Source organism: Chanodichthys erythropterus, chromosome 20, assembly GCF_024489055.1.
Source record: "Chanodichthys erythropterus isolate Z2021 chromosome 20, ASM2448905v1, whole genome shotgun sequence".
NCBI classification, from domain to species: domain Eukaryota; kingdom Metazoa; phylum Chordata; class Actinopteri; order Cypriniformes; family Xenocyprididae; genus Chanodichthys; species Chanodichthys erythropterus.
Window position 1 is genome coordinate 28,091,247 of NC_090240.1, and position 25,670 is coordinate 28,116,916.

Consider the following 25,670-nt stretch of genomic DNA (forward strand, 5'->3'; position numbering starts at 1 on the left):
TCATAATCTTTATTTTAAATGTAGTGTGTTTACAAATTTAAAAAGATCCATCCTCAGAGACTGGAGCTAGTTCATATCTTTACTTCCCTTTACTTTATGCAATTAATGTTTTGAGCTTTTCTAGACAAATTCGCCACACAATGAAAATAATTTCCATCAATAGTATAAAATACACAAAATACAACAAAATAAATCATTTTTTCAATCCACTCCTTTATTTCTCTTGGGTATAAATTGTACAAACAATAGTGTAGATCAAATCAGCAACATCTTATTGTGACCCAGTCCCTGATCTCCATCTACATCGTCAATTCCTGTGAAGATAGGCAAAAAATAAATTAAGTAAGACTGCTTCATATCATGACATCGCATTTAAAGCCTGAGCTCTTCTCAGGACAAATGAGCTGGCTTCAGGACAAATTCAGAAGAACGAAAGTCAAATGTTAATTCATCACAGAAGAGTTTTGAAATATATAAAAATTGTATGCATTTAACTTCATAAAGTTATCAGTTTAACTCACCATAATAGCATTGACAATGTCGTTATTGTTATTCTTCAGTGCACGCACAGCCTTTGCCCTGGATACATTGGCCTGTGACATGACCAGCTCAATGTCCTTGACTTCCACTCCGGTCTCATCAACCTGTAAATGGTAAAACATATCAGTCAATGAATGTGGACATATTCACGTTTCACATTTGTTGAATACATCAACACAAGACCTTTCATGAAAGCAGAATTACTCTGTGTTAGAATCACAACAGTGTTGACGCTCACCTCTTCCTCTTCGCTCTCCTCCTGTACTGTGGGCGTCTGTGTGTTTTCCTGGATGTTTGAAACGGCTTCTCCTTGAACCTTGAACTTCTCTGCAGCTGCTAACTGAGCTTGCTGTGACAGGTCTTCAATCTGAGAAGAGCAGAAACAGGATTTTAGTTTGTTTAAGCTTCATTGTGTTCCTCACACCATTGTGAAAGTTTCCTCTTTCAGGACAGAAAGTTTGGCTTCATCAGACTCAGAAGAACGAAAGTCAAACTGTTTAAATCATCATTGAGAGGTCACTTAGATAAACAGGAAAGGTTGCCATGTAGAATTACTTTTCAACCAAAACAGGGCTGATACAGCAGGAGTGCACACTTAAACAAGAAACCATTTTTTCCCTAATCTTTACCTTGGCCTCACCGAAGACAATGTAAGTATCTGAAGCTGGACTTTTGTAGACATCTGGTTTGGTGATGACAAAGAGAATGTTCTTGGACTTGCGAATGGTTACCCTGGTAACACCAGCAACTTGTCTCAACCCCAATTTGGACATGGCCTGGCAAAAGAAACAAAGGGTACAGTTAAACAACAGTGCATGCATTCTAATCGAATTTGGTGTTATAATCAGATTCACTTGGTTTGTGGATGACCCACCTTCCTGGCTTTCTTCTCACTTCTGCTTTGTTTTGCTTTGCTGACAGGCTCCTCATCGATTTCAGCGGCAGCTGCAAGCTACAGAAAGGGAATGCAATTTCAGTTCATGTCAATGTAAAATGGAAAAAGAAATGGTGTGAGAAAATAAAGTGGAGGGCGAATAATGCTATTGAAGATGCCGTTTAAAATATTACCTGTGCCTGCTGTGTCTGTGTCTGTGCAGAGTCCTGCTCCTCCAGTTCAGGAACAGATTCATCACTGTCAGATTCAGTGCCAGACCCTAAAACATCAAGATATATTACATTAATTTGCCATTAGACAGACAGAACACATTTTCACCAGAATACTGTTGAAAATCAAAAATACTTTTAAATACTTTTAAACATACTGCAAGATAGAATCTAAAGTAACAATATCCACATTGATTAACTCAAACCATTCAGCTACTGGCCCCATGTTCCTTGAACATTTTTCTGAAAAGCATCTAACTGAAGCTTTAACTTCACTAAGGATAGATGATTCCCAGATCCTGTAGTTACCAGGTTTACTTTCACTGATGTGACTCTAAAGCATTATGGTGGGACAACATTATTTGGCAACAACAAACGCAGAACGCAAAAACAGACAGAAAGAGATACCCTTGTCGTTCTTGATGACTGGTTCCAGTATGGATGGGGCTTTAAGTGGTGTGGGAACAGGTGCTGGCTCAACTTTAGGGGGAAGGACAGGCTCAACTTTAGGGATAGGGGCAGTAGCCTCAACTTTAGGAACAGCAGCCTCAACTTTAGGGGCAGGCACAGCCTCAACTTTAGGGCCAGGAGCCTCAACTTTAGGGCCAGGAGCCTCAACTTTTGGGACAGGCACAGGTTTAACTTTAGGAGCAGCAGCCTTAACTTCTGGGGCAGGTGCAGGTTTAACTTTAGGGGCAGCAGCCTCAACTTTAGGTGCAGGTTTAACTTTAGGGGCAGCAGCCTCAACTTTAGGGGCAGGCACAGGTTTAACTTTAGGTGCAGCAGCCTCAACTTTAGGGGCAGGCACAGGTTTAACTTTAGGGGCAGCAGCCTCAACTTCTGGGGCAGGTGCAGGTTTAACTTTAGGGGCAGCAGCCTCAACTTTAGGAGGAGCAGCCTCAATTTTAGGGGAAGGTGCAGCTTTAACTTTAGGAGCAGCAGCCTCAATTTTAGGGGCAGCCTCAACTTTAGGGGCAGGCACAGCCTCAACCTTAGAGGTAGAAGCAGACTTAGCTTTAGTGGCAGGCTCAACTTTAATGGCAGGGGCAGGCTCAACTTTAGGAGCAGGCTTAACTTTAGGTGCAGGAGCAGCCTCAACTTTAGGGGCCACCACCTCAGCTTTAGGAGCAGCACTGGGTTTAACTTTAGTGGCAGGAGAAGGCTCAGCCTTAGGGCTAGGGGTAGACTTAGCTTTAGGTGCAGGAACAGCCTCTATCTTAGGGGCAGCTTCAGCTTTAGGAGCAAGAGGGACTGCAACCTTAGGGGAAGGAGTAGACTCATCTTTAGGGGTATGGACAGGCTCAACTTTAGGTTCAGGTGCTGCTTTCTGTTCAGGGGTAATCGCTACTTTAAGGGTGGGGACAGGTTCAGCTTTAGGAGCTGGTTTAGCTTTAGGAACAACCTTTGGTTTAGGTGCAGGTTCAGCTTTAGGAGCTGTTGGGGTAACTACAGGGATTGCACTTGGTGGCATGGGGGGGAAAGCAGGCATTGTAAAAGGATTCCCAGGTGGTAAGAGAGGTGGCAGATCATCATCCTCAAACTCCACAACCCGAGTAGCAGGTTTTGATGGAGCAGCAGTGGCTGGGTTCACATCTGGCACTTGGGCAGGACCAGGCTTTGGAGCTGCTTTTGAAGGTGAAGTCGTCTTGGCTTCTGAAGCAGCATGGGTTGCTACTTTTGGAGCTTCAGAGGCAACCTTGGGGGTTTCAGCCATTTTAGGTGGACTGGTGGCCACGGCTTCTGTAAATGACTTGGGTGCTGGGACAGCAGATTTGGAAGTCACTTTAAAGGCCACAGGAGCCACAGTGACTTTGGGAGAGACAGGGGAAGCATCAGCATTGCCTGCTGGTTTTGCTACCTCTGGAATTGGTATAGCAAGAGATGGCAGAGCTGTAACTGGTGCAGGCTCTTGAGTAGGCTTGGAGGCAGAGGGAGGCTCCTGCTCATGTTCAGCAGGTTTAAAATTCTTTGTTTTCTGTTGCTTCCCTTGTTTGCCAGCCTTTACCACCCTGGGAGCAGTCTCAGCTTTCAAGGCTACAGGGGAGTCAGCTGGAGGAGAGGCCAAAGGGGAGCATGGAGGGGTAGCACGAGGGCCTGAGGCAGATTTAGGAGAGGTAGGAGAGCTTGAGGAGGCAGATAGAGAGGAGCGCTTCCTGCGTCCTGCAGGAACTGGCTTAGGAGCGGTGGCGTGAGGAGATGAGGACAGCTTGGGGTTAGTTTTGTCCTCTTTAGGCTTTGCCTGAGAGGGAGCAGGGGCTGCAGCAGCAGGTGTGGCTAATGGAAATAAAACGCTAGAGTGACTTTTGGCAATTAAAATGTTGCATGGTGTAAACCATCACATCCATGCTGGTTATGAGGGATGCTTTCAATTGTTCAAAAGGGTTAAACTGCTCCACAAAAGCACAACTAGCTATTAAACACACCATGAAAATCTGGTAAAGAATGGTTAAGACTCTGTAATACCACCACTCAACTGCACATGCGTGAACCAGACAGGCACTGGCAATGAACTACATTATCTAACAACATTAGTATTAAATTAACATTGCTCAAAGATTAACACAATCTTTGACACTTTCATTGACCATAATGTTTCTTGCATAAAGATAAATTACTAAAAATCTAAAAAGGACAATAACTCAGTTAAAAGCAAGAATAATATTGCCTACTCAAACAGCAAATAGTAACAAAATTGAAATGAAATTGTACACCACAAATTTTGCAACCTCAGAAGCACAAGTAACATACAAATGTGGCTTTTTTTTTGTCAAAACATGGTGTATTGCTATACTACTATGTATATATACTACATAAATTGTATGATCAAATGTATATAAAAATCGCATGGTCTTCACTGTGTAAATTAAACATTTATTATTATAGTCACAAAAGTGATTTTAGTCAAAAGCAGTGAAAGATTTTGATTAACAAATGACAGATGACAGCAGGTATATTTGGATGCTGTTACTTTAAGACCAACTGCACAGATCCAATATACTCCTGTGTATTCTCTCTCAAATGTTTATGTTCACGTAACCCTTGTAGCTATTTGTTTGGGTCTCCAGCGTCCCCAGACAAAATGTGATTTTGTAACAAATGCAATTTTACTCACTTTATTACTGTTTTTACTCTACACTTATGCAGTTGAGGGGATTTATGGCATTTCTCCAAAATAACCATTTATGTAAAATTCACTTTAAAAAAAGATCCACGTTTCTAAATTTTATTTATGGAGATAACACAGACAATTTGCCATGGTTTAGTGTAAGATTTGATATCTCTTGGAAAATACAGTTTTAAAAGTAAAATTGTCACAACCAGTAGAGGGCTGCAGAGCTCCACTCATTGGTTCATTTGCTATTTGACTAATTGAAAGACATCTTTTAATAAGTTTTTCCAGCTGAATCTATATCTACATATGAAAACACAATTATTGTTAATTTTGTGGTGGTTCTGCATTTTGGTTGATTTTGACAAATTATAACAGCCATTTTTATGGTCTCACTAATTTATTTCTGTGTGTGAGCATGATCATTTTGCATTGTGGATGTTTTAAAGTGTTGCCACTTCATTTTGGTCTATGTGTGTCCTGCATTTTGTCTGCTTTTCTAAGCGTTCAGGCGTTCAGAGACCCTAAACATCCTAAGTGTGACTTTTTGCCCTGCACACCAACATAAAACCAGATATCATTCAATTTTTTTTTTTTTTTTTTGGTAGAACTAGAAAGTGTTGACAATGTTACAAAGTCTCATGCTATTTGGATCAAGAAGACCTTTTTTTTTTTATATTTCAGCAAATGTCATTTGGGGGTCACAAAGACCCCAAATAGCTTATAAGGGTTAAGACAAATGACTGTTTACACTCGCAAAGAGGGCCATTTTAACACTTTAGTATGTGTATTTAACAATTCAAGCCCAATTTGGCAGCAAAAATAACTTAATTACTCACGCACTCTATGAGCAACGGCTTCATGTGCGCGTCTCTCAGACAATGCTCAGAAACCATCTCTCTCACTGCGCATATAGCCTAATGAGTTGTCTTTCACGGCTTACTGCTCTTCAAAAGTTTACTTTACAAAACTATTAATTTTTCTACATAAATACATACATTGTAAAACAAAACACAACAACAACTTGTACTTAAAATAACAGAAAAGCCAGTGTTCCTCAAAATCAGGAACAAAATAAGACATTTTACATTGTAAACATGTTGAATTACATGCTTCTCCCCATGAAGATCAATAAAGATATACATTCCTGAACACAATAAATCCCTCCAGAAAAAGAACAAAAACACTTTCTAGTCTAACACAATAAAACCCCTGTTAAAAATGCTGTATAAATATTCAGGTAGATATTGCTCAAATTCAATGAAATGTTAGGAAATGTTCATGCAGTGTTAAGTTGCCCGCATACCATTCAAAGATTACGGATGCATATGCTTTCAATATCACAAAAACCTTTAGTGACATTTTAATCAGTGCAGGCTAACACTGTTGGGCAAGGCAGTCCTGGATCACTCTTATTTTTCAAAACCAAATGTTCTCTTGTATATCAATCAATATACATAAATCATGAAATCACAAAATTACACTGCAGGCATGTATTGCAGCTTAAAGGGGTAGCTCACCCCCCACTTTTGAAAAGAAAATGCCCTTTTTTGTCTGTACAATGGAAGTCAAGGTCCAAGGTTGTCTTAAACTACATTAACTTTAACTGTAGGAAAAATTATCTTCATTTTAAAGTCATACAGGTTTGGCTCAACATGAAAATCGTCTCTTTTACAGAACTAGTGCAGTTCTTAATCTAGGGAGGGGCTCAAGCACATTAACCTAAAAACCTCTAGGTGGAGAAAAACTGACTCAAACTACATCCCCACCCTAAACATGACACCCTCCAACTAGAGAAACTCGCTTAGTGAAGTCTCTACAACAGCTGGTAGAAGGAAATCTGAAACAGGTGCAAAAATACCATAAATAGACTGATCAACCTTCCAATAACTGCTGTACATTTAAAAAGCAAAAACAGCCAAGATGATAGACAATAGAGCTCCAGGACCCCCTCACACAACATGCGTTTAGTGTCAGACATGCACATTTAAAGGTAGTACTACTAACCCGTCTCAGCCTGGGGCTGCTGCATCTCCTGCTCTGTAACAGGGACAGTTTCTGTGGCTTCGCCTGGCATTCTGGACTGCAACAGAAATGAGACAATATCACACATTATAAGCTTAGCAAAAGTCATTATCTTTGTGTTTATGTAGCTTTTACAATTCAAAAACACAGCAGCGCACTAGGCCTCTTCCTGTAGGCCTCTGCTGTCAGCAGTCTGAATTAAACCCACTGCTGTGTTCACAAGTATCGAGCATACATGTTGGCTTCTAACATTTCACAAGTCCACTATACAGAAATGGTGAGCTTTATAAAATTCCACACACATAACATGGCCTTTTTTAAGACACAAAAACATTGTTTTACAACCCGTTCATAGGAGCATGTGTAGTGTGATGCACATTTCACGTGTGTAACAGAGCAGCACTGTCACGTTAGTGCTGTGTGAGAGTAACTTATAAACACATGAATACAAACATGGAAAACTAATAGGAAACGAGTTTTGACCCTTCATAATGTAAGCGTGGGTAACGTTATCTCTCCCTGTTTTTAAATTATGCGTTTAATTGGCGAGATCAACTTTCAAATCAGAGATTACTGTCCCACACAATACAAATTATGTGTGCTATTACATTACAGACTTCTAGCAAACATCGCTGTGTTTGTTAATTTTAACATATTTCGCATGGTTTAAGCGTTTCTTTAGGCACAAAGCCCTCGGCTGAAGTCCTCGCATTCAGCGAGCGGCGGTGCGTCTCGCTCCCCCATTTTGAACAGTCAGCCGGTTGTATTCATAAAAATATTTCCCCAATAAAGAAGCCAAATAAAGAAATCTTTACCGTTCCGCACAGAGGAACACTAAAGCATCAATACTAGTAGTAAATGAGAGAGGAAAAGCACTAATGTAACGTTGGATGACAGTAGATGTAACAGAAGTACTCACTAGTTCAGGGCACAGGATCCAAGATGGCTGTAAGAGAGGGTTTCTGACCTCTGCGTCGCTCTGATGTCACAGCTCTGCTTCCGGCTCCAACAGGAAGTAGCTTTTGGATACGCTCTTGCTGACAGCGAGGAACCACATTTTCGGGTAAATATACATATATATATATGTTTTTATTGCGCTTATCTCTGTTATTTCAATACACCTGTATTTATTTCCTAGTTGACAAAAGTCATAACTAAAAAAAAACTGCTGTAAAGGAAGGCAGGTGTTTTTTGTTTACATCAAAAATAGCAATGCTAAGCTAACCTGATATTTTTTGAAAACGTTTGCCTGACGTACTAATATTAGGGTTACTCATGTGGTTATGTTTTGAGAAAACACAATCTTTATGTAACTAATAATATGTCCTCTTGCGAGGGATATCCATCCTAAAATTTAAAGAGCCAGCTTATATATTTTTAAACATGTATAAAGAAACACAATTAATATTGCTAGATTTTACATTATAAGTATGTGAGTATATAGTTACTCTATGGTTGCTGGCCTAAAACATTCTTATTTCATCCCAACAGTGAAATGTCTATGTCCCATTTGTATGGGCGTAGAGGTGAGGAGGAGGAGGAGGATGGTGTGGAAATTGAAAAGTTTGAGGTGACTGAGTGGGACTTGGCCAATGAGTTCAACCCAGAGAGACGCAGACACAGACAGACTAAAGAAGAAGCCACTTATGGGATTTGGGCAGAGCATGACTCTGATGATGAGCGGCCCAGCTTTGGGGGGAAAAGGTATGTGGTTATTGTTGATAAATGTTTCAGCTGTCAAATCGCTAGAGACCTTGGTGATTAAGTGGTGAAGTTCATATAATACATTCAGGTTTCAATGTTGATATTTGTATCCACACAGAGCGAAAGACTATACAGCTCCTGTGAACTTTGTGAGTGGTGGCCTGCGAAAGACTGCAGCTGAGGAGAAAGTGGAGCTGGAGGGTTCAGATGACTCCAATGATGGTGGAGATGCACCTCCTCCTCCACCTCGCACCGCAGCTCCCAAAAAGCTCCAAACGGTATGTTGAGATGCCTACAAATGTTACACAACAACAGCATCTTTGGCTTGAATATTGGGTCCAAATGTCTTCATTTGCTACCATTCAAATGTTTGGGTTTGGTAAGATTTTTTAAAATGTTTTTAAAAGAAGTCTTCTAGGCTCACCAAGGCTGCATTTATTTGATCAAAAAATACAGTAATATTGTTAAAGCTGCAGTCCGTAACTTTTTTTGGTTAAAAATGATCCAAAATCTATTTTTGAGCAAGTACATAATCATCTCATTATCTTAGCTCGATTCACAACGGTACGCCTCTAATAATGTTTTATAATAAGAGCGACATGGTGGATTTCGGCGGGAAATTTGAGCATGCAGCAGTTCCTCTGTGCGTTATTACGTCACGTCCGTAAACAGAAAGGAAGGAGTCCAGGCTAATTGGTTTTATCAGGCGAGGAAATAACACCCGTAGTCAAAAAGCAAAAGACTTTGGACTGTGGAGTGGATACAGAAATTGAAATCTACAGGTAACGCTAATACACACATAGTCATAGTAATGCTGATGTTGTTAACATTAACAATTTGAGAGCAATATAACAGTAATAATAATTTGCACGGTTTGGCATGATCCGAACTAAGCCATCATTAGATTTAATCATCATTGGCAGCGCAATTTACTGTAGGCCTAATGCTTTTTTCCTCAGTTGGTCAGAACAAAAGTGGCAGACTTGTTACTTACTTGTTCAGATGATATTTTCCTGTGAAAATTCTTATATTGGTCATACTTTAAAGATGTAGAATCTGTGATTCTGAAGTACAGTATCCACACTGGTGCAGTGAATTGACAGCAAGGCACAACGCACGTACAGATAACTGTTCCGCATATGACTGCAATTGCAGGTTTCAAACAAGAGATGACGACAAAGAGGAACAATCGTGGACTGCAGCTTTAAATATTATTATAATTTAAAATAACAGGTTATTTTAAAATATAATTTATTTCTGTGATGCACAACTGAAGTGTCACGTGGTCCTTCAGAAATCGGATTTGGTGCTCAAACATTTCTTATTCAGCATTTATTTGAAATAGAATGTTTTTTTGTAACATTATAAATGTCTTTACTGTCACTTTTGAACAATTTAATATGTCCTTTCTGAAGTATTTAAAAAAAAAGTCTTACTGACCACAAAACTTTGAACTAAATGTCTTTCAATTCTTCATTTTAGGGTGGGAGCTTTAAGACATCCCAGAGGTTTGCAGGTGGTATTAGAACAGGGCAGGACCTGGGATCCTGGGAGAAACACACACGAGGCATTGGTCAAAAACTTCTGCAGAAGATGGGTTACGTTCCAGGAAAAGGATTGGGCAAAAATGCTCAGGGTAAAACATTTCAGTCCTTTATTTCATACCAGAGTATAATGATTTTATTGTATTTAGCTTATTGTGAATTATGTTATGCATCGTGTGCTTACCCGGATCGATTTTATGTTGCATGATGTGAATATCTTTGTGTGCAGGTATTGTGAATCCAATTGAGGCTAAGGTGCGGAAGGGGAAGGGAGCAGTTGGTGCATATGGTAATGAGAGGACCCAGCAGTCCCTGCAGGATTTCCCTGTTATAGACTCTGAGGAGGAGGAGGAGCAAGTAAGTCAACACTACAACATAAGTGGTTTTTGGTGCTGTCTGGCCAATATGTACCAAAGTAACCAGTACCTAACCTGACTGTGAGCATAATACAAAAGTTTGAGACACAGTATTATTTTAATCATAAACTGCACTATTTAAACAACACTCCATAATTTTCTCTTTTAGACTGGAAACAAAATCTTCAGAATAACATTTTTCTTTTGCTACATTTGACCTTTTATTTTTCATTCCATCTTTACAGGAGTTTCAGAAGGAGCTGGGGCAATGGCGTAAAGACCCGGGAACGGCAAAGAAAAAGCCTAGATATTCTTACAAGACTGTGGAAGAGCTGAAAGCTCATGGCAAACTGGCAAACAAGAGCATGAGCAGACCTGCTGGAGAACTGGCTCAGGTCAAGGTGAGAGTGCAAAACAATTAGAGTAATGCATGTAACCAATTAAATATATCTCAGAGTAAACAATGAACGCATCCCTCATGTGTTTCAGGTGATCGATATGACAGGCAGAGAGCAGAAGGTGTATCATAGTTACAGTCATATGAGTCAGAAGCACAGTGTTCCTGAGGAGGCCCCTTTGAGCGTAAGCACACGAGAGCAGAAGAGCTCTGGCTTCTCTCTCCCGGAGCTGGAACACAACCTCAAACTGCTCATTGAGCTCACAGAGCAAGACATCCTACAGGTAAATCACTCATAAACTTGCTCTAAATCGACAGTATATTAGAAAAAAGTAACATTTGTGTAAATTAATATTATATAATGTTAATTATAAAATCTTATGCTATATAAATATTTAATATTTTAAAAATTTTTTGTATTTGTAAATGTCTATTTCATGTGTTGTACAACTTGGGCACTCCAGATGGCTATAAGAGAAAAAAGATGAAATAATTTTCTTATATATGTTTTTCTCTTAGTAGGAAATTCAGTCTAACCCTTCAAACTTAACGTCTCATGTTTAAATGTATTATTCATTTAAAGGTGCAATAAGCCATTTCTAGGAAACACTTTTGATATCTGAAATCAACTCAAACAAACACACTCCTCCTGTTATTGCTCTGCTCCCAAAATGCATATTACAGCCATATTTTTTAATAGAAAAAAAATTCTAATTCCTGTTCGCAAACTTTACCTGGACATTCTGTGGGTTTGTGTTGCATGTGTAGAGTGCACGACGTCTGCAGCATGAGAAGGACACTGTGGTGACCCTGACCCATGAGAGCGATGCCCTGCAGGTCAGGCTGGCAGAGGAGGAAGAGTCTCTTGGTCGGCTAGAGCAGGTGATGAACCTGGTGGAGAGCTTTGAAGCAGGGGATATGGAGGGAAGCCCTGCGCTCAGCCTTCAGGAGTGTGCTAAGGTCTTCCAGCAGCTGCAGACAGAGTTCTATCAGGAGTATAAGACTTTGGGTTTGGGAGATCTAGCTGTGTCTGTTGTGCATCCTCTATTGAAAGAGAAGCTTCGCAGCTGGGATCCACTGAAGGTAAAATAAAAAAAATCAAATAAATAAAAAAAAAAAAAATATATATATATATATATATATATATATATATATATATATATATATATATATATATATATATATATATATATATTTTTTTTTTTTTTTTTTTTGAAAGAAATGAATACTTGTATTCATCAAGGATGGGGTAAATTGATCAAACATAATAGTAAAGACTTAAATTTATTTATTTTTTTTAATAAATATAAGCTGTTCTTTTAATCTTTTATATCCATCAAAGACTCCTGAAAAAATGTATCATGGTAATGGAAAAAATTAAGCAGCACAACCTTTTCCAACACTGATAATAATAAAAAAATGTTTCTTGAGCAGCAAATCAGCATTTTAGAATGATTTCTGAAGGATCATGTGACACTGAAGACTGGAGTAATGATGGGGACATACGGGACTTCTTCTAAAACAAATAATCATACTGACCCCAAACCTTTGGACTGTAGTGTATATACAGTATATTAGTTATGGGTATAAAGTCATGATCCATTTAAATTAACTGGTCAAAAGGTGTGGGAATGCCTGGTTGGATCTTTGTTTATTTATAATTTTTGCTATTGTGTTCACCATGTGTATAAGTTCTGAACTCTATTAAACTCTCTCTCTCTGTTTATTTATAGGACTGTTCAGATGGTTTAGAGGAAGTTGGACAATGGAGGGCCATTCTTGAAAGCTCACAATCTCTTCACGGTGGACCAGACGCTTCTAACATGGACCCCTATCACAGGTAAAACATATCCGAGAGTATGAATGTGGGGTATCTGTGGAAGCAGATGACTTGAGCAGGAGTTTTGTGTTCAGATTGATATGGGAAGTGTGGGTTCCAGTCATGAGGACCTGTGTGTCGCAGTGGCAGCCCAGAAATGTGGGGCCCATGGTGGACTGTGTGGAATGCTGGGCTCCTGTATTACCGCTGTGGATTCTGGATAATGTTTTGGAGCAGCTTATATTCCCACGACTACAGAGAGAGGTTTGTGCTGAACATATTACCAATGCACACTGTATATTTCTTGTTAAACATAAGTATGTATGTCCATGCAAGATTTAACTTTTCTGTCTGTTTTTGGATAGGTGGAGAACTGGAACCCACTGACCGACACGGTGCCAATCCATTCATGGATTCATCCCTGGCTGCCCCTGATGCAAACCCGTCTCGAGCCGCTGTACGCCCCCATCCGCAGTAAACTAGCCCATGCTTTGCAACGCTGGCACCCCAGCGACTCCTCTGCCAGACTTATTCTGCAACCCTGGAGAGATGTCTTCACACCTGGTGCCTGGGAGGCCTTCATGGTCAAAAACATCGTCCCCAAACTGGGTATGCACTTATCTGCTAGATTGTCAGTGTCAGACTTTAGGAGTCTAAGGGATTCTCTGAAGGTTTTGCTTCTGTGTTGCAGCTCTATGTTTAGGAGAGCTGGTGGTGAATCCTCATCAGCAACTGCTGGAGCCGTTCAACTGGGTGATGGATTGGGAAGGGATGCTCTCTGTCTCCACCATGGTTGGACTGCTGGATAAGAATTTCTTCCCCAAATGGCTACAGGTCAGTCCAAGTCTTTAAGAATCAGTCAAAAGAATACAAAACGTTTTGTATTCATGCAAATTATGTAGAAGAAACATATCAGTTAGAACCAAACCCGATTGGTGTAATGCATCAGTATAGTTTTTATTTTTAGGTCAAAATGTATGAAAGAGTGCAGCTTAAAAAGAAAATTATTATTAGTTGTGACTCAAATTACATACTTTACACTATGAACTTGACCATGTAGTGTATGAATTTTATAATGTTATTTTGTCATCCAGAATTGGAGTCTGATAACCACTCCACCTTTATGTAAGAGAGCTATTGCAGTCGAGTGCATGAAGTGTTCAGTGTTCCACACTTAATTTTTTTCAGTCAAGTGTCATCTGGATATTTGTTAAAAAAAAGGTTCTCTTTTTCTTTTTGGAAATTTAAGTGTAAAAAAAAGACCACTTGTACTGCAAAATAGCAATAGTGCTTAAGTACTCGAATTGCAGTGCACCTATTTTTTTATTTTTTTTTTATTAAAATTAAAATCAACTTTAAAAATGAAATTAATTTTGTTACATTTAACTATTTTTACAGAGCCACTAAAGAGACATTGTGAAGGGAAAAAAATATGAGATTGGAGGAAAAATTATGTCAATGCTTTCGCGCTTCCCTGAGAAACTTTGCATTCGCTTGTAAAGTACACAAATTTTTGTGGGGGAACACAAAGTTTCTAGGGGGAATGCAAAACTTTTGAGATCGAACAAAATATCTTTTCTATCACCATGTCAGAGGGGCACAGTGATACATTTTGAACATGAATTAAATATTTACAGTTTAATGTGATCTTTTATTTATTTTACTGTTACATTGGTTGTACATATTTTATGTTATATATATATATATATATATATAATACATTCCTAAAACATTCCTATATCCTAGGTTAAAATCTGAAGTCTTTGATCGCTAGTTTGACTTTTTCACCGACAGTTGATTAATGGCCGTTGCGGTCAATTTTTACCTCTGACAAAATTCTGGCAGTATCAGAAGATTTGGCACACAGTCCTGCAGCGTGACTTCTCCAGTGACGAACGTCAAATTGTCTTAATATTTCAACACAAGCTGTGATCAAAATTAACACTTCTTTGAGCCACCATTTCAGTCCCACGTGTAATGTAGCCCACAGTCACAGAACGTGTATGTGTTGATTTAAAACTCCGGACAGGTTTTCATGCGCACGTCTGTTTTTAACGTGTCTTGACTGTTGTACAGTATGACATAAATGACAGCTGAGATCCCACAGTCTGACAAGGAACAATCGTAAAGGACTATTATAAATCGCACAGTGTTCACCCGGCTGAAGTGGAATTCCTACATTTGAAAGAAGTACTAGGTATTTCTTTTGTTTCCTGTTACAGGTGTTGTGTTCCTGGCTCAGTAACAACCCAAACTATGAGGAGATCACTAAATGGTATCTGGGCTGGAAGGGCTTACTCTCTGAGAACCTGCTCAGCCACCCTTTGGTCAAAGAAAAACTGAACGAGGCACTTGACATTATGAATCGTGCCGTTGCCTCTGGACTAGGTCAGTCATGCTTTAGAAAAACAACATATGAAGTCCACTAAACATATTTATAGCTTTGTACAGGGGTCTCATTCTACCTTCAACTTTACCTATGTCTTTTGTTGTAGGTGGGTATATGCAACCTGGAGCAAGAGAGAACATCGCATATCTGATTCAGACGGAGAGAAGGAAAGATTTCCAGTGCGAGCCTCAGCCTGAGCGCCGTGAAGTGGAGAATTCTGCCACACGGCCACCAGGCACCGCAGCGGTACCAACGTCTGTACCTACTAACTTTAAAGATCTAGTCCAGGCCAAGGCTGAGGAGAACGGCATCGTCTTCATGCCACTGGTAGCCAAACGGCATATGGGAAAACAGTTGTTCACATTTGGCAGAATAGTCATCTACATCGAGCGTGGAGTGGTCTTCGTCCAAGGCGAGAAAACCTGGGTTCCAACATCACTACAGAGTCTAATTGACATGGCCAAATGAGACTAATGCTTGGTCAAACAGAAGCTGTTTACACTTTTCTGTCGAGTCTGCTTCCACAGCTTGTAAATCTGGATCTTGTCTATCAATGTTGTTTTATAATGAAGAAATGCTTTTGAATAAATGTGCTTAAATATCATGCTGACTGTGATGTACTTAGCTACCCACCACTTATTATTTTCACTAAGTTCAAATGGTAGAACAACCACTTTCATTTGTAGTTGATTTTTTTTTTTACCAGACAGCAACATAATAGATTTGTACAAGTTATTTTAAAGGGTTAGTTCAACCAAAAATGAAAATAATGTAATTTATTACTCACTCTCATGTCATTCCACACCTGTAAGACCATCGTTCATCTAAGAAACACAAATAATTATATTTTTGATGAAATCCGATGGCTCAGAGAGGCCTCTATTGCCAGCAATGTCACTGAACCTCTCAAGATCCAGAAAGGTACTTGAGACATATTTAAAAGTTCATGTGAGTATAGTGGTTTTACCTTAATATTATAAAGCGATGAGAATACTTTGTGCACCAAAAAAAACAATTACTTCAACAACATCTAGTGATGGGCGATTTCAAAGCACTGCTTCGAAGCTTATTGAATCTTTAGTTTTGAATTAGTGGTTCGGAGATCCAAAGTCCTGTGATTTCAGTAAATGAGGCTTCATTTACGTGATCCAAATCACTGATTTGAAACAAAAGATTCGTAAAGTTTCGAATCAGTGTTTTGAAATCGCTCATCAGATGTTGAAAAGTCGTTATTTTGGGGTGTTTTTTGGCACACAAAAAGTATTCTTGTCACTTTATAATATTAAGGTAGAACCACTGTAGTCACATTAACTGATTTAAATATGTCTTTAGTACTTTTTGTGATCTTGAGAGGTTGTGACATTGCTGGCAATAGAGGCCTCACTGAGCCATCAGATTTTATCAAAAGTATCTTAATTTGTGTTCCAAAGATGAATGAAGGTTTTACGGGTGTAGAACGACATGAGGGTGAGTAATTAAATTATTTTCACTTTTTGGTGAACTAACCCTTTAATAAGATGGTAAAAAAATCCTGAAATAATTAAATCTGATTTACAAAAAGTAGAAAACAAGTGAAAATATTTTATTAGAAAAGTAAAGGAACAGTATAATGTGGAAATAAATGACATTATTTCATAACTTGACAGATCCTCCAATGGAATGTTTGCAAAACTGTAGTTTTTTGTATGTCAAAAGTGTCTGTATCTTTACAAACAGATGGTCAGCAGTTATGCATTATGAAGAACTGCTAATTAGCTGTAATGTTCCAGCTCTTCTGTCTTAGAAGTCCTTCTGAAGATCTGCAAAAATAATCACATTGAAATTATTAAGTAATCTGTACAGTCACTAACACTAAAACCTGAAATCAGTCATTGTAAATGCTACAAGTGAATTCACATTAATGTACAGTATTAAAACTCATTGAATAATCATTTTGATATTTGCTGAAGATTACATTTAAGTGATCATGTTTTTGAAGACAAACTCTTGTCATTTAAAGCTCAAAGTAAATTGAAATGTAAAAACAGGAAATGAGCGTGCAGAATTAAATCGAACAATAATTACAAATGGATTAGGGATCCAATCAAGTGTATGAAACATGAACATGAAAGTCTGAGGAAGAACAGAAGCTTGTTCGTAACTCACCACTCTTCTTCAGCATCTCTCCTTTCCGAGATCGAGCCATTGTCTCCAAAAAACGATCAAAGACCTTCACATATTTGGCCAGGCTGGTGCGCTTGTAGTCTACAAATATCCAAAAACATGTTTAGCAGTCAGTACCATCCCACAGAACTGAGGATGAATCTTGAACAGTTGTGAATAAATTGAAGAGTCATACATGTTTGCTCACCTCTGATTCTGCGTCGTTCTCCAGCATCTTGTTCATTCTCCTTGTCCTTCATGTCCTCGTCCTCCACCTCATCTGCTCTGGGTTTCTCCAGCTCCTCACAGATCAAACTAGAGAGACAGATGAGTGGACATATGAAAGCAGTTGTCACATCCTACAACTATATATGGAACTACCCTGCAAAGATGGACACCGATATATTCAACATTTACCTGATTGTAGGAACCTCAAAAGGATCAAATGCGTTCAGTTCTTTCAAATCTATTGGCACCGAGATTCGACCTAAAGAAAATATTGAGGATAAAAAGAAATGTTTTCAAATCGACATGAAACAACATTTGCAACCCATTTTACTTTGAATGTAAAACATACAAATATAAGTTATGCAAACTAAGACTACAAACATATACACTACCATTCAAAGGTTTTGGGCTGGTAAGATTTTTAAAATGTTTTTGAGAGAAGCCTCTTGTGCTAATTCGATCAAATATATGCAACCTTGGTAAAAAAAAAAAAAAAAACAGTAATTGTGAAATATTATTACAATAATAATAATAATAAAAAAAAAAACTTAAAATATAATTTATTCCTGTGATCAAAGCTGAATTTTCAGCATCATTACTCCAGTCTTCAGTGTCACATGATCCTTCAGAAATCATTCTAATATGCTGATTTGCTGCTAAAGAAACATTTCTTATCAATGTTGAAAACAGGTGTGCTGCTTAATATTTTTATGGAAACCAAGATACATTTCTTTCAGGATTCTTTGATGAATATAAAGTTTGAAAGAATAGCATTTATTTGAAACACATACATTATAAATGTCTTTACTGTCACTTTAATGTCTTTGCTGAAGTGTATTAATAAAAAAAAAATCTTACCAACCCCAGACTTTTGAATGGTACTGTATAAATGAAGTTAATATGGTAAAGTTTGATCTCACCCGTCTTGGGGTGTACGCTGAAGGGGCTCTTAAGTAAATGGTTTACTCCTTTACTGACGTTGACATCCAGGCGAGGGTAACAGTACTGCAACATGATCTCCTTATCGATGTACTGACCACCCTTCTTAGTACTCGACTTAACACAAACACATAAAAATAATGGGAAACTGAACTATGTTGTATGCTGAAAGAGTTGTTTGTCTGTGATTAGTTGCTCTCAGTGCTGCTTACCAACCAATTTGCATTTACCTTTTTATGTTCAACCAGAGAGCAGAGTTCGCCCCATCGCTCCATTGGGTTTTTCACCTTCTGACAATAGGTTGTCAGGTCCTTTTTGATATGTGCAGTCAGACTTAAAGAAACAATTGGGCTCCTCTCATAAAAATTAGTTACACCAATCAAAACCTTGTTTTGTAATAATACCCTGCTTGATTGAAAAACATGTTTACTGGGAATTAGTGTTGTCAAAAATACTGATACTTTGGTACCAACTACTGAGATGATACAAAAATTGTACTGTCTTTCTGCTGTACCGGTAGTATTCCTCAAATACCGGTAGTATAACTCCATTTGGTATCCTCTGATAGATGGCTGCTTTTTAAAGTGTTAGTTCACCCAAAAATGAAAATTCTGTCATTAATTACTCACCCTTGTGTGGTTACACATCCATAAGACCTTTGTTTATCTTCAGAACACAAATGAAGATATTTTTAATAAAGTCTGAGAGCTTTCTGTCCCTCCATAGAGATCCAACGCAACTACCACTTTCAAGGTCCAGAAAGACAGTAAAGACATCATTAACGTACTCCATGTAACTCCATTGGTTTAACCTTAATTTTATGAACCGTCGCGAGTGCTTTGTTTGCGCAAAAAAACAATTTTATTTACAAAATATTATCATCCAAAGCGTGTTAACACAGCAATGTCTCTGTCGCATGAACACAAAACGCATGCATCATGGTGCTCGTGCATCTACGTTGACGTGCGAATCTGAACACAACACGGATGCGTTGTGATGCTCTCATGAACATGCACTGCAGATCAATATTTTAGTAAATAACGTGATAAATTATGTTTTTTTGCACCAACAAAGCACTCGCAATGCTTCATAAAATTGAGGTTAAACCACTGGAGTCACATGGATTACTTTAACGATGTCATTCCTACCTTTCTGGACCTTGAAAGTAGTAGTTGCGTTGGATCTCTTTGGAGGGACAGAAAGCTCTCATTTTGTGTTCCGAAGGTCTTATGGATGTGGAACGACACGAGGGTGAGTAATTAATGACAGAAATTCTAACCCTAAGAACTAACCCTTTAAAGGCTATCCACTCAATAAAGTGTAACTTAACTAAATTATACATTTCACTTGACCTTTACCTAATATTTAATTTAAAAATATTTAAAGGTTACATGCTGCTGTTTTACTATATTGTTTACTTATAATTATTATTAGCATTAATTATTAACTCATTTCATATTTTTTGTTTTGAAATAGTAAAACAAAAGTAGAATATTTACAATATTTTTTGATATGGTACAGAAAACTGAAATTTTACTGCTACTGGTACCGACTACTGAAATTTTGGGGATGAAAGGATATCTTCAGGTAGCAGAGCGAGCACTTTGTCTAAACTCTCCTTACTGCCTAATATGTCCTGTTCCACAATGGCGTACTGTGGGAAATAGTGCTCCACCACAGACAGAGAATGACTAAAAGAAAGAGAGAGAAACTACAGTTACACCAATTATACTGACACATTATAGATTATATACTTAAGAAAGTGGTAATTTTTTTCCCCTCACTTGATGAAAGGATGGATTGGATCTGACAGCACAACTTTTCTCGTGGTCTCCTCACCACCCTATAGAAACATCCGCAATTATTTACAACACTCACAGCTGAGTTGAGCTGTTGGACTAGATATGTGAATATGGTAAACAAACCCAGGATACAACTTCTAGAATGATGAATTTCATGATATTTGAATACCTTGACTAAACTGAGATACTCTGCCACAGCAGACCGTGCCGCCACTGAGAGCTTCCTAGCAGCTTCATCACAAACCCAGCAATGCACTCCTCTCCTACCCGAATACACCCACAGGAGATGATGGAATCCAAAGTCCTCTGAACCACACATACAGAACAATGCACGTTAACTTTGTTCCGTCTGTATATTTGTTATGATGTTACTTAAATTGTAAATTTTCTGTTGATGAGAGGTTCCCCTTACCCCGAAGTGCCCGGTCCAGAATACGGATAGCGATGGTCATTAGAGTCCAGCACTTTGAGCAGATATCAGCAGCACTGAAGAACAAAAAGATGAATATATGAACAAAAAAATGCACACCATAACTGCATTTAAAACACTACTCTATAAGCGTCATCGTGTGTAAGATGAAAGAAGGTGAGAAGCCAAGTCTGCGGTTTTCCCATGGAATTTGGCTACTTTAAAGGATTAGTTCAATAGTCACTTATTCAAAGGATTAGTTCTATTTACGGAAGGAACGCAGCGCCAGTTTAGTTTTTTCCGTAAGAAGAATAGGGAAGGCGTAGGACATACAGCGTAAGCTTTTTGAAGAATAGGAAAGCGGAAACATGTGCAAGCAGCACGTTTATAAAGCATTTGTGTTTCTAAAGCACATACAGTTGTATTTTTTTTTTTGAAAATGACGATCGTTTTGCTAGATAAGCCCCTTATTCCTCGTCTGGTATCGTTTAAAGCCCTTTGAAGCTGCACTGAAACTGTCATTTTAACCTTCAACCATTTGGAGACCATTGAAGTCCACTATAAGGAGAATAATCCTGGAATGTTTTCATCAAAAACCTTTATTTCCTTTTTGACTGACGAAAGAAAGTCATGAACATCTTGGATGACATGGAGGTGAGTAAATTATCAGGAAAATTTTATTTGAAAGTGGACTAATCCTTTAAAGGGTTAGTTCACCCAAAAATTTAAATTCTGTCATTTATTACTCACCCTCATGCTGTTTCACACCCGGAAGACCTTCGTTCATCTTCGGAACACAAATTAAGATATTTTTGTTGAAATCCGATAGCTCTGTGAGGCCTCCATAGGGAGCAATGACACTTCCTCTCTCAAGATCCATAAAGGTACTAAAAACTTATTTAAAATCGGTTCATGTGAGTACAGTGGTTCAATATTAATCTTATAAAGTGACAAGAATATTTTTGGAGCACCAAAAAAAACAAAATAACGACTTATTTAGTGATGGCTGATTTCAAAACACTGCTTCAGGAAGCATCGGAGCACAAATGAATTACACTGATTCATTTGTGCTCCGATGCTTCATGAAGCAGTGTTTTGAAATTAGCCATCACTAAATAAGTCGTTATTTTGTTTGTTTTTTGGCACACAAAAAATATTCTCGTTGCTTTATAATATTAATATTGAACCACTGTACTCACATGAACTGATTTAGATGTGTTTTTAGTACCTTTATGGATCTTGAGAGAGGAAATGTCATTGCTGGCTATGAAGGCCTCACGGAGCTATCGGATTTCAACTTAAATATCTTAATTTGTGTTGTGAAGATGAATGAAGGTCTTACGGGTGTGGAACGGCATGAGGGTGAGTAATAAATGACATTATTTTCATTTTTGGGTGAACTAACCCTTTAACACTGTTCTTTTCATTGTCCGCGGGATGAAGCGACCCCAAATAACATGATATTTAGCCCCTGGAATGCAAATTTTACCAAGGGAACCCCACCAAAAATGCCCCCAAAACTTGATTTTTACAGGAGGACCCCCAAAATGCGATTGGGCTAGTTTTGAGTAGCAATTGGGGGTTTCGTTGTGAAAAACCTGGCAACCCTGGTGAGAAGGCAACTGTGTACCTGCAGCAACGTCTGACATCGTCATAGTCTGTCATGTCAATGTCAAACACCAGCTCCTTCTCCAGAGCCTGGAAGGTTCCAGACTTCACAGTGTTGTGTTGACTGGGCTGTCAATCACAGAAACAGAGAAATTATGATCTCTTTATTGATGAGGGAAATTTCTACAAGTAATACAAAGCAGATGAAAGAACCAAAAATTTGAGAATTTTCTAAAAAAAAATCTAATCACACAGCAAATAATCCATAGCAACAAAAATATTCATTCAATCTATTATTTAAAATATGATATTACATCATACAAATGTAATGACTATATTATATCACTATAATAGTACAATACTATTATACTATATAGCAACATTTCATTTGAACCATTGTATTTTCAACTAATATGCATTTCTAAGTCATAAAGACTATAGAAACATGATGAGTTATATTACCCTGTGGCTGTAGACTGCTCCAATATCAATCTTGTAGGGAACCATTTTCTGCATCTCTTTCTCCAGCTCATTCTGAGTGCTGAAGGACTGATATCTGACATAAATGTCATCTTTTAGCGTGAAGGAAAACTCACGGTTCTGGAAGTAGTTTTTAGACACTGCAGGAGGCAAAATTAAGTTAGACATTATGAAAATGAAGAAAGAAGAGACAAGTATTGTTGAATATAAAGGCACGCATACAGCCATATTGATTAAACTGACATATTTATGGATGGACTTTGCACTATAAACACTCAAACTAACAAAAAAAAAAAAATATTTTTTTTAAAGACCAGTGAATGGCTCGTGTGAACAGAGATTGATGCGGGTAAGTGAGTTAGTGGCTTGGAGATTTACTTACCGCCGCCATAACTTAACCAGCGATAGTACTGTGGAAACGGGAACAGTCTGCGATAATACAGCGGCAACAAGTCAGGCAAACAAGCTGGATCATAATCGGAGTTTGACATGTTTAAATTGATCAGTGTTGATTCTCAATGACAGCTGATCCTACAAACAACCAGCGCGGGAAAATGAACGTAAATAGGAAATGACGCAATTTGTCCTTATTCGTTGGTCCCGCGCACAGCTACTGTTTTCTACTTGCTCTGCTGCCACCTCAAGGCTCGGACAAGAGTGTTTTATGATTATGTTCAATAATGTTTCAAATCACTGATGGACTGGCCACCTGTAGTCTACGGCAGTGGTTCTCAACTCCAGTCCTCGGGACCCACTGCTCTGCACATTTTGTATGTTTCTCTTATCTGACACACTCAGTTCAGTTCATGCAGTCTCTCTTAACGAGCTGATGATCTAAATCAGGTGTGTTAAATAAGGGATACATACAAAATGTGCAGAGCAGTGGGTCCCGAGGACTGGAGTTGAGAAACACTGGTCTACGGTGTCCTGCCGTTTGGACCGAGACGCCGGGATGAACTCCAGCACTCACGCGACGCTGCCTACGTAGGATCAGAGCCGTTAACGGCTCTGCGTAGGATAAGCGGATGGATGATTCAAATCAGGAGAAGACTTTATTTTGCGATAATAAAAAAAAGTTTGGGGGAAAAAAGTAATAGTTACAAGGGAGATAAACGGTGTCAATGAAGAGCTTGAGAAATACGAGACGGGATTTGTGGAGAACACCGAGAAAAATCAAGGTAGATATCAAGAGTGAACGTAATATAGACTACTTTTTTTTATTGTGCTACATTTCTAGATAAATCCTCATTGTTGTCAAATTGTGCAAGAAGGGTGATTATTTATTTGTGTGTATTAAGGGAATTAAATGTTACCTGTGAAATTAGCCCCAGCTAAACAGGGAAATTAGCCTTAGCTTGACCATTTCCCCCCAAAATATTTATAGTATCATTTTTTTTCCGCCACAGAATGTTATTAAATGCGGTCAAAATTATATATTATATATTATATATTATGTGGCAGAATTCTCACGTGATCCATGTGTGTGCACTGCTGGACATTTTTAAGTCATTACACTAAATCGGTACGATTTGAGTCCTCTGACCTGTTTCAGTGTATTTTATCTATTGGGTCACCAAAATATATATTTTTGTATTTATTGAAATTTCTCCTTTAATAACGTTTAAAAACATGACGTACATTTTATCTTTATATTAGAAATTTAGTTTTTTTTCAGTTGACACCACATATTTTGTCATGTCCCTCAAGGCCTTCTATGAAAGTGTACTTGGGATATGAATATTAAAATGAGAAAGTCCATGCATTTTGCCATTCCCATAAATATCCATCTGTGCTTTTTTTGCTGGTAATGTTTTTGTTTTTTGTTTTTTTTTTAAAGTAAATTCATAATTTAGTTCCGTAGCTCAGTAACCCCTCAACCCTGTTACACAAACCATTCTCCCCCTATTAAAATAATGAACTGATACTTGTGATACTGATAGGAAGTGACATCATAGAATTCTTCTGAACAATGTGAGCAGACACAGGCAAGTTACCACCTTCTTTAATAATTATAACTAAATTATGTTGTGAAATTGTGTTTGTCAAGCTTAATGACTCAACCCCGATATATCAATTAAAGATAGAAAACTATTACTTGTGAAAATTATCTTTGTTATTTCAACATTATTCATGATTTCTTAATATCATGCATGCCATGTGCTCTTCATTTATTCACTAGATTTAGAGCAAAGGCCAATTTGGGCAAAAAATCACAACCACGTCACAGTCAACCCTGTCACACATACATTTTTTTATTTTTTGTTAAGTTTATGAAAAAGTAAGTTAAAGTTAGTTGAATTCTGTCTGAAATGTTCAGAGGAATCATAAGAATACTGATTTCAAATTCTGAAGTTAAGCCTTTGATCAGAAATGATGCGGTTGCTGTCACAAAAAGTGCTCATTTCAGGCTTTAATATAGCAAAAGTGTGAGATTTTATGTAACTTTTATATTTGCAATTACTGAATTAGTGTGAGGGACATCTGATTAATAGGAAAATGTTGATTTGATCTCAAATACACTTTATAATAATATTCAGTGTGCTCCCATAGTGTCCATAACTTAAAGGTGCCCTAGAATTAAAAATTTAATTTATATTGGCATTAGGGCTGCACGATTAATCGCATGCGATTGTCATGCGTGTCTCATGAGTAAAGCTGGTTCTGTGATTAGCGGTAAATGTCCATCACCTGCTTTCAAATGGAGCGGCACTTAATATACAGAGCCGTAGTTCGCGGACAAGCTACGCAATATCGCGTTCATAATCGCAGATGAATCGCCTTCGATTATGAACACGATATTGCTTGTCCGCGAACTACGGCTCTGTATATTAAGTGCCGCTCCATTTGAAAGCAGGTGATGGACATTTACCGCTAATCACAGAACCGGCTTTACTCATGAGACACGCATGACAATCGCATGCGATTAATCGTGCAGCCCTAATTGGCATAGTTAAATAACAAGAGTTCTGTACATGGAAATGACATACAGTGAGTTTCAAACTCCATTGTTTCCTCCTTCTTATATAAATCTCATTTGTTTAAAAGACTTCCGGAAAACAGGCGAATCTCAACATA

The 25,670-nt window shown here is 38.2% G+C and overlaps 3 protein-coding genes and 2 non-coding genes across 6 annotated transcripts; 1 reads left to right on the forward strand and 4 right to left on the reverse strand.

Moving 5' to 3' along the window:
• Positions 1 to 193: 193 nt before the first annotated feature.
• naca (nascent polypeptide associated complex subunit alpha) lies at positions 194 to 7,779 on the reverse strand. Of its 2 annotated transcripts, XM_067372504.1 has the most exons (8): positions 7,698 to 7,778; positions 6,761 to 6,836; positions 1,609 to 1,694; positions 1,415 to 1,492; positions 1,170 to 1,316; positions 779 to 907; positions 522 to 644; positions 194 to 314 (listed from the first exon to the last, which is right to left on the reverse strand). In XM_067372504.1, the coding sequence occupies exons 2-8, from the start codon at positions 6,828 to 6,830 to the stop codon at positions 300 to 302; spliced, it is 648 nt and encodes a 215-aa protein (XP_067228605.1). In that variant the 5' UTR covers positions 6,831 to 6,836; positions 7,698 to 7,778; the 3' UTR covers positions 194 to 299. The 2 variants fall into 2 exon arrangements, with proteins under 2 accessions (XP_067228605.1, XP_067228604.1); XM_067372503.1 differs by lacking the exons at positions 194 to 314; positions 522 to 644; positions 779 to 907; ... (1 more) ...; positions 1,415 to 1,492; positions 1,609 to 1,694 and adding an exon at positions 1,701 to 3,918 and having other exon boundaries at positions 7,698 to 7,779.
• LOC137010344 (small nucleolar RNA SNORD59) lies at positions 386 to 461 on the reverse strand. The gene has a single exon (XR_010893364.1). It is a non-coding gene; the product is annotated as a small nucleolar RNA SNORD59 (small nucleolar RNA).
• On the reverse strand, positions 980 to 1,055 carry LOC137010346 (small nucleolar RNA SNORD59). Its single transcript, XR_010893366.1, has one exon. It is a non-coding gene; the product is annotated as a small nucleolar RNA SNORD59 (small nucleolar RNA).
• On the forward strand, positions 7,765 to 15,810 carry tfip11 (tuftelin interacting protein 11). The gene is made up of 14 exons (XM_067372502.1): positions 7,765 to 7,841; positions 8,270 to 8,482; positions 8,601 to 8,760; positions 9,965 to 10,118; positions 10,256 to 10,383; positions 10,628 to 10,783; positions 10,872 to 11,063; positions 11,548 to 11,862; positions 12,513 to 12,619; positions 12,694 to 12,862; positions 12,964 to 13,207; positions 13,290 to 13,432; positions 14,821 to 14,986; positions 15,094 to 15,810. Exons 2-14 carry the CDS (start codon positions 8,274 to 8,276, stop codon positions 15,453 to 15,455), a joined length of 2,505 nt encoding a protein of 834 aa, XP_067228603.1. The 5' UTR covers positions 7,765 to 7,841; positions 8,270 to 8,273; the 3' UTR covers positions 15,456 to 15,810.
• Positions 15,811 to 16,399: 589 nt separating this feature from the next.
• prim1 (DNA primase subunit 1) lies at positions 16,400 to 23,145 on the reverse strand. The gene is made up of 13 exons (XM_067371628.1): positions 22,978 to 23,145; positions 22,578 to 22,735; positions 22,138 to 22,244; positions 20,511 to 20,584; positions 20,268 to 20,404; positions 20,081 to 20,139; positions 19,873 to 19,987; positions 18,527 to 18,613; positions 18,278 to 18,413; positions 17,547 to 17,616; positions 17,338 to 17,444; positions 17,133 to 17,231; positions 16,400 to 16,786 (listed from the first exon to the last, which is right to left on the reverse strand). Exons 1-13 carry the CDS (start codon positions 23,084 to 23,086, stop codon positions 16,767 to 16,769), a joined length of 1,278 nt encoding a protein of 425 aa, XP_067227729.1. The 5' UTR covers positions 23,087 to 23,145; the 3' UTR covers positions 16,400 to 16,766.
• Between the last annotated feature and the right edge of the window lie 2,525 nt (positions 23,146 to 25,670).